General features: G+C 41.4%; 1 protein-coding gene across 2 annotated transcripts; it reads right to left on the bottom strand.

The window, feature by feature from the left end:
- Positions 1–727: 727 nt before the first annotated feature.
- On the bottom strand, positions 728–10,266 carry faxdc2 (fatty acid hydroxylase domain containing 2). 2 transcript variants are annotated; one of them, XM_023984780.2, is made up of 9 exons: positions 10,081–10,266; positions 8,454–8,530; positions 7,898–7,995; positions 7,599–7,702; positions 6,900–7,021; positions 5,536–5,741; positions 2,370–2,475; positions 2,029–2,195; positions 728–1,437 (listed from the first exon to the last, which is right to left on the bottom strand). In XM_023984780.2, the coding sequence occupies exons 2-9, from the start codon at positions 8,526–8,528 to the stop codon at positions 1,281–1,283; spliced, it is 1,035 nt and encodes a 344-aa protein (XP_023840548.1). In that variant the 5' UTR covers positions 8,529–8,530; positions 10,081–10,266; the 3' UTR covers positions 728–1,280. The 2 variants fall into 2 exon arrangements, with proteins under 2 accessions (XP_023840548.1, XP_023840549.1); XM_023984781.2 differs by lacking the exons at positions 8,454–8,530; positions 10,081–10,266 and adding an exon at positions 8,104–8,149.
- Between the last annotated feature and the right edge of the window lie 2,701 nt (positions 10,267–12,967).

The following is a 12,967-nucleotide window of genomic DNA, read 5'->3' as shown; positions in this document are numbered from 1 at the left end:
ACTTCAAATGTAATCCAGCTTTCTGGAACAGTCCCCTTATCTGGTCACATCACTGATGGATGATGTTGTTTTGATGAATACTGCTGCAGACGAATGATTGTGTGTGTGATAGAGTGGAGAGAATGAGAGTAAAAAAGACAATTCACAGATGTGACGATGAACGCTGATTGTGCCAGAGCTTTGAAACAAATGAGGTGTTGGTTTTTTGTTAAGGTTTTATTCTGCAACAAGGCACAGTTAATGAATTACGGGTCATGTAAAAATCTATACCGACTCCCAAATCTCAACCCAGGAGTCAGACTCTACACAACACTTTAAGGACCAATTGATCAATCAATACAGATCGTAAAAATGGTGACAAAGATGATTGTATGGTTTTCCATAGACCAGAATCCACAAACTTACTAACAGTGAGCATACTGTAATAAATTGACTAATATAAGGTTTTCTCCAGTTACACAGGAATCACTCAAAGAAATGCATCTTTATTATCAAGTGCCAATTACAGTAATAAAGCGCCATCCAACAATCYAATTATAAAATGTAGGATTTATAATTAAAAAGAGGTATGTCCCGTTCTTACCTCCAAGCAGCAAGTTTATACTTAACAGCGGAGAACAAGGTTAGACTGAAAAGGTAGAAAGTGCTACTGCTAGGAACGTTATAACAAGATGAAACAAAAGTCTTCTGATCAAGTAGGTAAAAAGTAGTCAATTACCACGGTGTGTTTTCAGTGTAGTGAGGTGCTTTGTAGAGTCAGGGATATGACGTAGATGCACAAAGTAAACAGCATATTGGGTCAACTTCCGGCAACAACTAAGAGCGTTGGAGCATGAGGCCAAACTTCTCCCCCGTTTTTGTCCCGCGGCTACCACGTTGTAAGAGCGTGAAGCAAACCCGTGCACGTGCGCAGACACCGTGTGTGACTGTGAGAGCAAAGTCTTACATCTTGCTCATCGCAATATCTGCGTTGCTGCTCGCGCAACGTCATTTTGCTGACTCTACCTTTAATAAGAACTCCACTGTCTCGACTACCAAGATTAGAAAGGAACAGTGGGAGAGGAGCCATCCCAGTGCCAGACTTGAGGATGGGAATACTGATTCTCTATAATCTCTCCTTTCTCTGTGCACTCGTTCACTTCATCATAGATTTTCCTCTAGCTCATGCTAACACCAATCCAATGCTTTTAACCGTATGGACGAGTGCACACTACAGGAGTAAGGAGAGATTATTGGGATGTAGCTGGGGGTCAGAAGTGACGTTTGGGTTGGGGGGAGAATCACTGGACCTTCTTGGGGGGGTCTGGGATGCTCTCGGTCAGAGGGGTGAGGCTGAGGAGCAGGGTGTGACGCTCGTAAGCCTTGGTCTTCCTGAAGTTGGCGTCGGTCCCGTGTAACCTGTCCAGAACCCCCAGGACTCCAAAGTTCTGGTTGAACCTGCAGAGATGGAGGGTGCATAATTACTACAAAATAAAACAGTGTGCTGCTCTTAATGTTTCCTCCTTTGAATTTGACATGTACATTGCCAGGCTAAAACCACAGACTCGCTGTGTTTCAGGCAGGCTAACTTGTCCATGGAACAAATCCCAAACCAATCCCCCACCCTTTTGCACGTATCAACTCCCCTTTTCGGATCGGGAAGGATTAGATTTAATAAGCGTAAGCAATATTACAGAAAAATGACACCTAGCCTTCAGAAGAGATATGTGGAGGAGCTATTACCATGCTTTAAGATCTGCCATGGCCGGCAGAGTCAACAAAGTCCAAAGAACAAACAAAGAACTGGACAGGGATTCACAGTAATAAAATGAATATGCCAAGAACAGTGTGCACTATATCAGTTTACATACCAAAGTCCCCTCTGGGAAAATTAAGTAATTCTGTGTATGTCCCAAATGGCACCCTATGCCCTTTATAGTGCACTACTTTTAACAAAGTCCCATAGGGCTCTGTTCAAAAGTAGTGCGTTACATAGGGAATAGGGTGCCATTTGGGATGCAAGCCTATCTTGCATAAGACAGGACTCACTTGAGGTGGTGGTAGTCGTGGAACTCGGGGGAGGGCAGGAAGGGGAGGTGGTAGCCACAGTGGGAGATGGTGGTGCTGACCAGAGCCAGAGCATACCACAGGGTGGTTGTGACCAGGTGGGAACCCAGGATAACAGGGCCGATCAGGGCAGGCAGCATGTTGGACAGCTGGGTGTGGGGCAGGACCATCAGCAACATGGTTTTACATTGTTTAGAAATACGCTATATGGTTATAAATGATCTGCTTACAAGATTATCCACAATGCAGTGTTTCAAGCTATGGTCCCCTAGTTTGACTTTGAGAGAGAAAGAAAGAAGAGTGGACAGGCATAAAGTGCTCACCACGTGCTCCAGAGGATGGGCGTAGAGAGAGACCACTCCGATGGGAGCCGTCCACTCATGGTGCTGCTTGTGGAAATGCTTGTAGAGGGCAGGATGGTGAAACAGCCTGACAGGGAAGGGATCACAAGTTAAATGTCAGAGAGGTGTCAGACGGTCGAAGATACTGTCAGGGTGAGTTGTATTTTCACTCTCAGCTCTCTGACCAAAAATATAAACACAACATGTAAAGTGTTGGTCCCATGTTTCATGAGCTGAAATAAAAGATCCCGGAAATGTTCCATTTGCACAAAAATTATTATTTCTCTCACATTTTGTGCACAAATTTGTTTACATCCCTCCTTTGCCAAGATAATCCATCCACCCGACAGGTTTGTCATATCAGGAAGCTGATTAAACAGCATGATCATTACACAGGTGCACCTTGTGCTGGAGACAAAAGTCCACTCTAAAATGTGCAGTTTTGTCACACAACACAATGCCACAGATGTCTCAAGTGTTGAGGGAGCGTGCAATTGGCATGCTGACTGCAGGAATGTACCAGAGCTGTTGCCAGATAATTGAATGTTCATTTCTCTACCATAAGCTGCCTGCAATGTCATTTTAGAGAATTTGACAGTATGTCCAACCGGCCTCACAACCGCAGACCACGTGTAACCACGCCAGCCCAGGACCTCCACACCCAGCTTCTTTACCTGCGGGATCGTCTGAGACCAGCCACCCGGACAGCTGATGAAACTGAGGAGTATTTCTGTCTAAAATTAATTCTGATTGGCTGGGCCTGGCTCCCCAGTGGGTGGGCCTATGCCCTCCCAGGCCCACTCATGGCTGTGCCGTCCCAGGCCAACCCATGGCTATGCCCTTGCCCAGTGATGTGAAATCTATAGATTAGGGCCTAATGAATTCATTTCAATTGACAGATTTCCTTACATGAACTGTAACTCAGTAAAATCGTTGAAATTGTTGCATGTTGCGTTTAGATTTTTGTTCAGTATAAGTTCTTTGCCACAGCATTGAATGTGCTTGTAACATTTAAATCCCTGCACTAGCACAAAACATAATCCTTTGTTCATGTTGTCCCTTTACTCAGTGCATAGCCAATAAAGCACAAAAATGTAAAAGTGGTATGTGTACCTTCTACAGGCTGATAAATTCTAGCTGCCTTTTAAACCAGAGGTTGACCCCTCTCTGGTGATAGGGGTCACCAAAAAACAGCACTTAGAAAGCATTTAATACCCCAAGTGATATTTCTGGGGATAAAGCCGATGGCTGTAATTCAGCTATCGGCACTTTAAAGTGATAGAGATGTCTAATCCCTGGTTCACTCTGGCCTTGCAAGATGGCTTATGTTTTGACCAGGGCCCAGGCACTTGGAGGCAGCTGGAGAGTGAACAGTGATAAGGATGAGAATATACAGTACCTAAAGAAAATATGCACACCCTTTGACTTTTTTTGTGTATTAAAGTTTGATTTTTGGGGTTCACTGGCCTACACACAATACCTGATAATGTGAAAGTGGAATAATGTTTTTCAATGTCATTTAAAAAAAATTAAAAAATGATTGAAAAACTGAAATGTCTTGAGTCACTAAGTATTCAACCCCTTTGTTATGGCAAGCCTAAATAAGTTCAGGACTAAATATTTGCTTAACAAGTCACATAAGTTGCATGGACTCACTGTGTGCAATAGTGTTTAACATTATTTTTGAATGACTACCTCAACTCTGTACCCCACACATACAATTATCTGTAAGGTCCCTCAGTCGAGCACTGAATTTCAAACACAGATTCAACCACAAAGACCAGGTAGGTTTTCCAATGCCTCACCAAGAAGGGCACCTATTGGTAGATGGGTAAAACAAGAAAGCAGACACTGAATATCCCTTTAAGCATGGTGAAGTTATTAATTACACTTTGAATGGTGTATCAATACACCCAGTCACTACAAGGATATAGGTGTCCTTCCTAACTCAGTTGCCAGAGAGAAAAGAAACCGCTCAGGGATTTTAAAACAGAGTGTAATGGCTGTAATAGGAGAAAACTGAGGACGGATCAACACCATTGTAGTTACTCCACAACACTAACCTAATTAACAGAGTGAAAGAAAATAATAATAATTATATATATATATATTCCAAAACATGCATCCTGTTTGCAACAAGGCACTAAAGTAATACTGCAAAAAAATGTGGAAAAGCAATTCACTTTTTGGCCTGAATACAAAGTGTTAATTTTGAGGCAAATCCAGTACAATACATTACTGTGTTCCACTCTCCATATTTTTATGCATAGTGGTGGCTGCATAATGTTATGGGTATGCTTGTAATCGTTAAGGACTGGGGAGATTCAGGATTTTTTTTAAATGAATGGAGCTTAGCACAGGCAAAATCCTAGAGGAGAACCTGGTTAAGTCTGCTTTCCACCAGACACTAGGAGACAAATTCACTCTTCAGCAGGACAATAACCTAAAACACAAGGCCAAATCTACACTGGAGTTGCTTACCAAGAAGACAGTGAATGTTCCTGAGTTGCCGAGTTACAGTTTTGACTTCAAAATCGACTTAAAAATCAATGGCAAGACTTAAATGGTTGTGCAGCAATGATCAACAACCAATTTGACAAAGCTTGAAGAATTTTGAAAATATATATTTTTAAATGGGCAAATGAACCCACAATCCAGTTGTGGAAAGCTCTTAGAGACATACCCAGAAAGACTCACAGCTGTAATCGCTGCCTAAGGTGATTCTACAAAGTATTGACTCGGGGGTGTGAATACTTAGAAAATTAGATAATTATGTATTTCATTTTCAATAAATCTTCTAAAATGTAAAAAAAAAAAAAAAAGTAAAAAAAAAAGGGGTATTATGTGTGGATGGGTGAGAAGAAAAACAGCCATTTCCTCCATGTTGAATTCAGGCTGCAACAACACAATGTGGAATAAGGCAAGGGGTAGTAATACATTCTGAAGGCACTGTCATGAGTATCTTCTCTTTGGAACCTCTCAGATCAACGTGTCCATTTCCCCACATGCATATGTCTGTCTATTGTTTGTCTGTTAAACATCGTAATCGTTCGCTTATCTTTGGCTACGGCATTTTCCACACCAATCAATTATTCCTGACAAGGCACTGTATTGTATATGAGAAAACCATGCTGCCCTCAGCCATCACCTGTGTGAGTAGTAGAACATGAGCTCCTCCAGCACGGCGCAGAAGGCCATCTCCAACAGGCCTCGTTGGAAGGTGGGCAGCTCTGGGCCGCAGGGATTCCCCCTAGAAAACATAACCGCCCAGCACACCACCACCATGGGAACAGAGATGAAGAGCTGGTTGAGGACCACCGTCTTCACAGCGTGGCGCAGCTTCACCGGGTCAACCTACGGGACGGGGACAGTTTCGGTGGCAAATGTCAGGTCTCCGTTTTCTTCAAGTAATCAATTATCGTCACCCATTTCTGCAATCATTAGTCTTGTTTATTGTTCACTTAGTTGAACTTGTTTACTTCAAAGTCTTCAATTTCTGCTAGTTTTTAAGATGTAAGTAGGGGGTCCTATTTAATTTTTTTACCATCTTCCTGCGGCTACGCTCGTTTGTCGTGTACTTAAAATATAATTACTCTAGCTCGCGCCATCAATCTTTCTTAGGAAACCACAATGTAGCACATGACAATAAAGTAATTTGCTGATAGTGTGTTCGTCCGTCTGAAAGAATTTGGCTGGTATCCATGACAAATCCACAGATGTACAAATCAAACACTCGCTACATACATCACTGTCTAGCCGATTTAGAGAGGCCATAGTGACATCATAGTAATGTTAATTCAGGAATGTATTTATTCCAAATTAATTAAACAGATCTATGCTTTATAATCAGATAAAGAGGTTATGTCCAGTTGGTAAAGTATAGTTATCCTCTCATGTTTTCTGAGCTTTGCACCCTCACATTCAAAAAATCATCATTGACCTTTGAAACTCGGGGCAGTTCTTCAATATCTGGCTACACTATTTGGTGAGTATATCTAGCTGCACTTGGCATATATTATAAACAGGTAATGTTTATGACTGATTAGCGCTTTGAGTAACACAATGTCACTTAAGTAGCTAATCTTCCACAGATTGCAGGAGATGGCAGGCTAGGGTAAACACTTCAAGTAACCAGCGGTACTCAGTAACGGCAGTCGTTCTCTCGCTAGTGTCCTGTAAAACAACGTCTATTAATCAAACTCCGTAAGAGGACATTGGTCCGATCGACTGATGGACATGCTGTTCATAGACACCTGAGTTTTTCCTGACCACGGGACCTGAACAGGAGAGAACCTCCTGGCCCCATTTATGATGACTCTGAATTTCACAACACACATGCTAGTACAAACACACACGCACGTGAGAGCACACACACACACACAACTCCGTTCACGAGAGTGAAATGTGAGGCTTGCATAAGGATGAGCCTGATTAGAGCCCTTCCTGTCTACTGTAATAAATGGAGGTCATGATGAGATACAGGTGTGTGAAACAGGATTAGACTGACTGTACCGGGTTGTTCTTGTCCACCTGTATTCTGTAACGGGTGATGAAGTTGGGCATTCCAGTGTAATCAACCAGCATGAGCAGAAGATTGGACCCCCAGAAAGCCGCAAAAGGCACACACATCGCCCCTGTTCAGCACAACCGAAATCAATGCATTACATACAATACAACAACCGCATCATGTACACGTGAACCAAGTCAAGATACAGCAAGATACAGCATGCCCTAACATTGTCGAAGAACAGCTCAACAGGTTTCACTCAATCAGTACATTAACATCTCATAAAAAAAAGTAAATAAATAAATTAAATAAATAAAACCAAAGATGGTGACTGAAGTGCCAAAACGGTCACTATTTTGCTTTTACAGCCTCTTTACAGGGAATAGGGTGCCATTTGAGCCTCAGCCTTTACAAATCACATGACGTCACCTCTAGACAGATGTTTGTGCCTGATAATGGACGGAGCATAAATACACTTCACAACTCAATTCTGGGGAGAAGAAGAAAGAAACTTTTTTTTTTACGTTGTTTGTCTTTATTATATCACCCAGARATCAGCGCTGTGGAGTTGTACTGGGCTGCTCGCCACCGTCTAGRTCTTCCTGTTCCTTTGTGCAGCACATAATACTTCCTTTAGTTTAKGTCGGATGTTTTTTCCAGCGGGACACCGGGCTTCAGATCCCACCAGCTACATTGTTTCTTACCGGCATAGAACAAGGCTGTCTCGTGTCCCTCCCACCTCTGGTGTACTTTGGTCCACTGGTTTTGCCAGAAGTCTCCCGATGCTCCCCAAAACCTCTGCAGATGCCTGGGAGGCACAGGGAAAAGGCTATGGTTACAACTTGTCCCACAAATCTGTGGTTGCAATAACAATTCAATAGTGTTCTTATTACTCTAAATGGAACCAATTCATATCATTCCAGTGTTCACAGTGTAAATATTGCATTCATTGGTTAATGTTTGTTCTGAAATCATCCCTACAGTGGATGTTTGTTGTTATTACCATGTTACGGAGTTCCCAAAGGCTGCCAGGACAAAGAGGCCAGATCCAATGACGATGATCGCTTTCATCACCGAGTCCAACAGGCCTCCTGGAGCCTCCTATAGGAAGAGAAAAAAACATGTATATGAACAAATCTGCTCTCTGGCCCAACAGTCAGGTTGTCTTCACAACTCTTTACTTTTCAATTGCTCGCTCTCTCAAGTCACCTTCTGCAATGATCACTATTCCCTCAACTCACATCACCATGTGTATGAACTGGATCTAGAATTCTCTCTGCACTGGATAGAATAAAAATGCAGTCCTACAAGTTAGACCTGTACTGACGTGTATCCAGATAAGTACAGTCAAGTGGCATAGGTCACTCCTTTTAGCTTGCTATGTGTCATTGCAAAACAATGGCACGTGACACAGAGTACAAGGAGTGAGACATTAGCTAAACAGACTGCTACCCAGGCTAGAAAGAGACTGCCTATGACTCAGTCTTACTTGTTCAACAAATGAATTGTAAACATCCAGATGTCAATTACACCGCGTGATTCAGGGCGGATGCTCTTACCTGTCTTTGACTGCTTGGGTTCATTTGGACAGGGACCTGACCTTTGCTGTTCATTTGAGTGACTTCACCAGTCATGTCTTAAAAGAAAACACATTTAAATGTATAATGCAGGCTACCATACTCTTATGTAACATGTTTTCTTTTCACAAGCCCTGGCGGGCACTTTTGTATTTTTTTGCTGTCCTGATGGGATCAAACTTTATTTTCCACATGCGCCGAATACAACAAGTGTAGACTTTACCATGAAATGCTTACTTACAAGCCCCTAACCAACAGTGCAGTTCAAGAAGAAAATATTTAATAAGTACACTAAAATAAAAAGTAACACAATAAGAATAACAATAAGGGGGCTATATACAGGGTGCACCGGTACTGAGTCAGTGTGCAGGAGTACAGGCTAGTTGAGGTAATCTGTACATGTTAGATCAATTGACGATGATAGATCAATTCCAATGTTTTATGATTGATTTATATTGTCCAAAGTCCTGTCTTATCATATGATTTTACAACAATAGATTGTGGCTGGAATGTACAGTTGCAGGTTGATGTATAATCTGATTACCAATCATTTGAGCTCGATTTTCAAACAAATTCCTGAGGATAACAAGCAAGATTGGCATGCATTCTAACAAGATTAGTGAAAACAATCTTACCGAAAATGACTCTATAGAAGTGTGCTTCTATGCTTCTTAATTTTTTTTAAACGTGTTCTTTAACAAAAGCTTGCAGTGAAAAATGGCATAATCTAATCAGGGTATATCTGTTGGATCAACCAGACAACAGCCTATTTACACTGGGCAACAAAAGCAGGCTAGTGGAAATTCTGCATGCAAAGCATAGGCCTAACTAACCCAATATGTAGGACTACTATTTAGGAGCCTAAACATTCCCCATACGTGTTATTAAGGTCGAAGGAACTTATTCAGTACGTTCTTTTCAGAAGTCGACTGGCTCTGACAGCCATCTAAACGTGCATCGATTCTCAATTGTGATACGGTTCTAGGAACATAAAGCACTTTACTTTCATATCACATCAAAATACACACACTGTAGGCTACACTGTTTTAACCGGCATTGCAGTCAACAGTATTTTTCAGCGATAACACATTTCTGGCACCCTTCTTTATGTTACACACAGGTGTTTGGCGCGTACTAGATAGTTCATTAGCACAAGTGGTCCCTTGGTCTTCCACGCTATAACGTGGAGATGGTCGCGTGGGAATAATACCCCTGTAAAGGTGTATATCAATTTGAAGGTTTTGTTTTTTTGAAAATTGGATCTCGCTGATATGAAAGATAAGGTCCTTATGTTCCCAAAACCGTACCGCAAGCAACGCGTGTTAATGTTCAGACCGAGCGTAGGGGCTCTTACAAAAACACTCATTACTGAAGACGCCTTCCTCCAATGATGTGTACTGGAAATGAGAGTCATGATCAAGGACTAAAAAGACAGTTTGCTATATAGACTCAGACTGCCCCGTTGACTGACTACAATAATATTGTACAGATTGCATAAGGCTCAGTGAAATTGATAGCCTATAGAACACAGTAAACTCCAGATCAGTATCCAATCCAACGTCAATAGAAGATGAGAGCAATAGGTAGATACGGGTAGCCTACTACTTACTGCTGTAGTTTCCTCCGACGATCGCAATCCACGCAACTATGTTTCCAGTCGGTAGGTTATATACAGCCTATTATTTTACATACAAGTCGCAGCTTCAGTTGGATGTATTTACAACCCTATACGACTTATGATTGGTGGATAGATTGTCAGCTGATCGTGAAAAAAAAAGGCTCAAAGCTGCGCTCTGCTTTATTTTCGTCTCGATGATGGATTTTGTAATCTTCTMTCTTCTACATGTATTCAGGTGAAGGTTGAACGAACTGTTAATGGCCTTTTGTTATCGCCTTTCACCTCAAACCCTGGCCGGGTTGAGCGGGTGATTTTCTATTTTTTTATTCCCTGGGAAACGTTATAGTAGTCTATACTCACACTCGTCCTTTTTCCTCTGGTTAGATTCAAGATTGTGACTGAATTGGGCCACTGTCAATTCCAGATCTTAAATTGATCCTGTGTTTCTGGACCAGGCATGCAAAGGTTTAGTATAGAATAGAAAATAATAACTTTATTTTTCCTGTGAGGGTACGTCTTATGTTAACTTTGTTGCACAACATTCAACAAGTGGTYACCATACCTTTCTTATACAGGGAAAGGGTCTGAAAAATTCCGAGGTAAAGTTGGTTTTATATTCGGKCATTCAACAGACATTCGCCAAAAGCCATTTAAAATGGTAAAAATCAATAACTAAATGATTGTCACGGAAACATAAAAATGGATTTGGTTTATTCTATAAATGTCTGGCATYCTTTTACAAACGTTGTTTTGAGGGAAAAAAATCCAGTTTTGATTTGATAGAGGGCATGTAGTCCGTCTAGAGGGCGTGTGGTCAAAGTTCCAATGAGTCTGTTATATCGTATTAAAATCAGCCTGGCATAAAATGCTGCATCTTCAGTCATATTAAATTAGATTACAGGAAAAAACTACAGGATGAAGGGGTCAGGCCTGACTAAGAAAYAAGACAGGTGGATGGATCAAGAGYACCAACACAACCAAGAGGATCAACATGGACATTACACAGGAAGATAATGAAAACTAACCATAACATACACTACCGTTCAAAAGTTTGGGGTCACWTAGAAATGTCCTTGTTTTTTGGCCATTAAAATAACATCAAATTGATCAGAAATACAGTGTAAACATTGTTAATGTTGTAAATGACTATCGTAGCTGGACACGGCTGATTTCTTATGGAGTATCTACATAGGTGTACAGTACAGAGGCCCATTATCAGCAACCATCAAATCAAATGTATTTATATAGCCCTTCTTACATCAGCTGATATATCAAAGTGCTGTACAGAAATCCAGCCTAAAACCCCAAACAGCAAGCAATGCAGGTGTAGAAGCACGGTGGCTTGGAAAAACTCCCTAGAAAGGCCAAAACCTAGGAAGAAACCTAGAGAGGAACCAGGCTATGAGGTGTGGCCAGTCCTCTTCTGGCTGTGCCGGGTGGAGATTATAACAAGATGTTCAAATATTCATAAATACCAGCATGGTCAAATAATAATAATCACAGTAGTTGTCGAGGGTGCAACAAGTCAGCACCTCAGGAGTAAATGTCAGTTGGCTTTTCATAACCGATCATTGAGAGTATCTCTACCGCTCCTGCTGTCTCTAGAGAGTTGAAAACAGCAGGTCTGGGACAGGTAGCATGTCCGGTGAACAGGTCAGGGTTCCATAGCCGCAGGCAGAACAGTTAAAACTGGAGAAGCAGCACGGCCAGGTGGACTGGGGACAGCAAGGGGTCATCATGCCAGGTAGTACTGAGGCATGGTCCTAGGGCTCAGGTCCTCCGAGAGACACATCACTCCTGTGTTCCAATAGCTAATCCAAATTTAWTATTTTAAAAGGCTAATTAATAATTACAAAACCCTTTTGAAATTATGTTAGCACAGCTGAAAACTGTTGTCCTGATTAAAGAAGCAATAAAACTGTCCTTTTGACTAGTTGAGTATCTGGAGCATCAGCATTTGTGGGTTCGATTACAGGCTCAAAATGGCCAGAAACAAAAAGTTCCAAAATGTGTACTGACTGTAATAAACTCCAACTGGCTTAAAAACTTGAACAGTCTATCTCCTTTACCAGTTTCATCAACAGTTTTGAAATCACGCTTTTCCAGATACAAAGCGGGTTGTATCTAATAAAGTGACCACTGGATCTATAGACGTTCCAGAATGTGTTCTGGGATTACCCGGGGTATTAAACATTTAGTTGTAAGTGTTGAACAATTGAATCTATTACCCCAGGAGACGGTACCATTCAGCTTGTCTGGGGATGACAAAGAAGGACTTCAACAAAGCCAAAATAGAAAATGATTGGAAGTGGCCTCTTCGCTGATAAATTAGAGACGTATAAATACATGACTGTTGTGCCTTGTAACTACTTTAAAATGGGGAACTGCTGCACTAAAAATGCAAACATTGATTTGGCATACAATTTAATATTGTAAACATTGTACAACTTTATGCTAAAGACAGAAGGTTTAACTGAAGCGGGAATTTCCCCCTGGGCCGGCCACTGCATATACAGTACAGTCAAAAGTTTTGGACACACCTACGGGTCATCAAGGTTTTTCTAATTTTACCAATTCTTCACAATGGGTGATAATATTGAAGACATCAAAACAATGAAATAACCACATATGCGAATCATTAGTACCAAAAAAAGTGATAAAACAAATCAAAATATAGTTTTAATTTGAGATTCTTCAAAGTAAGCCACCCGTTCCTTAATACAGCTTTGCACACTCTTGACATTCTTCTCAACCAGCTTCAGGTCACCTGGAATGAATGTTCAATAACAGGGTGTGCCGCTTGGTAAAATTGCTCAAAGCGCATAATCAGTTGTGTGGTACAAGGTAGGGGTGGTATACAGAAGATAGCTCTATTTTG

This window comes from Salvelinus sp. IW2-2015, linkage group LG4q.1:29, assembly GCF_002910315.2.
Source record: "Salvelinus sp. IW2-2015 linkage group LG4q.1:29, ASM291031v2, whole genome shotgun sequence".
Lineage (NCBI taxonomy): Eukaryota > Metazoa > Chordata > Actinopteri > Salmoniformes > Salmonidae > Salvelinus > Salvelinus sp. IW2-2015.
Note: the sequence above shows the minus strand (reverse complement) of the source record. Positions and strands in the feature narration are given on the sequence as shown.

Coding starts and splice junctions, on each gene's coding strand:
- faxdc2 (XM_023984780.2), bottom strand. CDS start 8,528: ATGACTGGTGAAGTCACTCAAATGAACAGCAAAGGTCAGGTCCCTGTC. Junction 7,996..8,453: donor ACCCAAGCAGTCAAAGACAG/GTAAGAGCATCC, acceptor CTCTTCCTATAG/GAGGCTCCAGGAGGCCTGTT. Junction 1,438..2,028: donor CACGACTACCACCACCTCAA/GTGAGTCCTGTC, acceptor CCATCTCTGCAG/GTTCAACCAGAACTTTGGAG.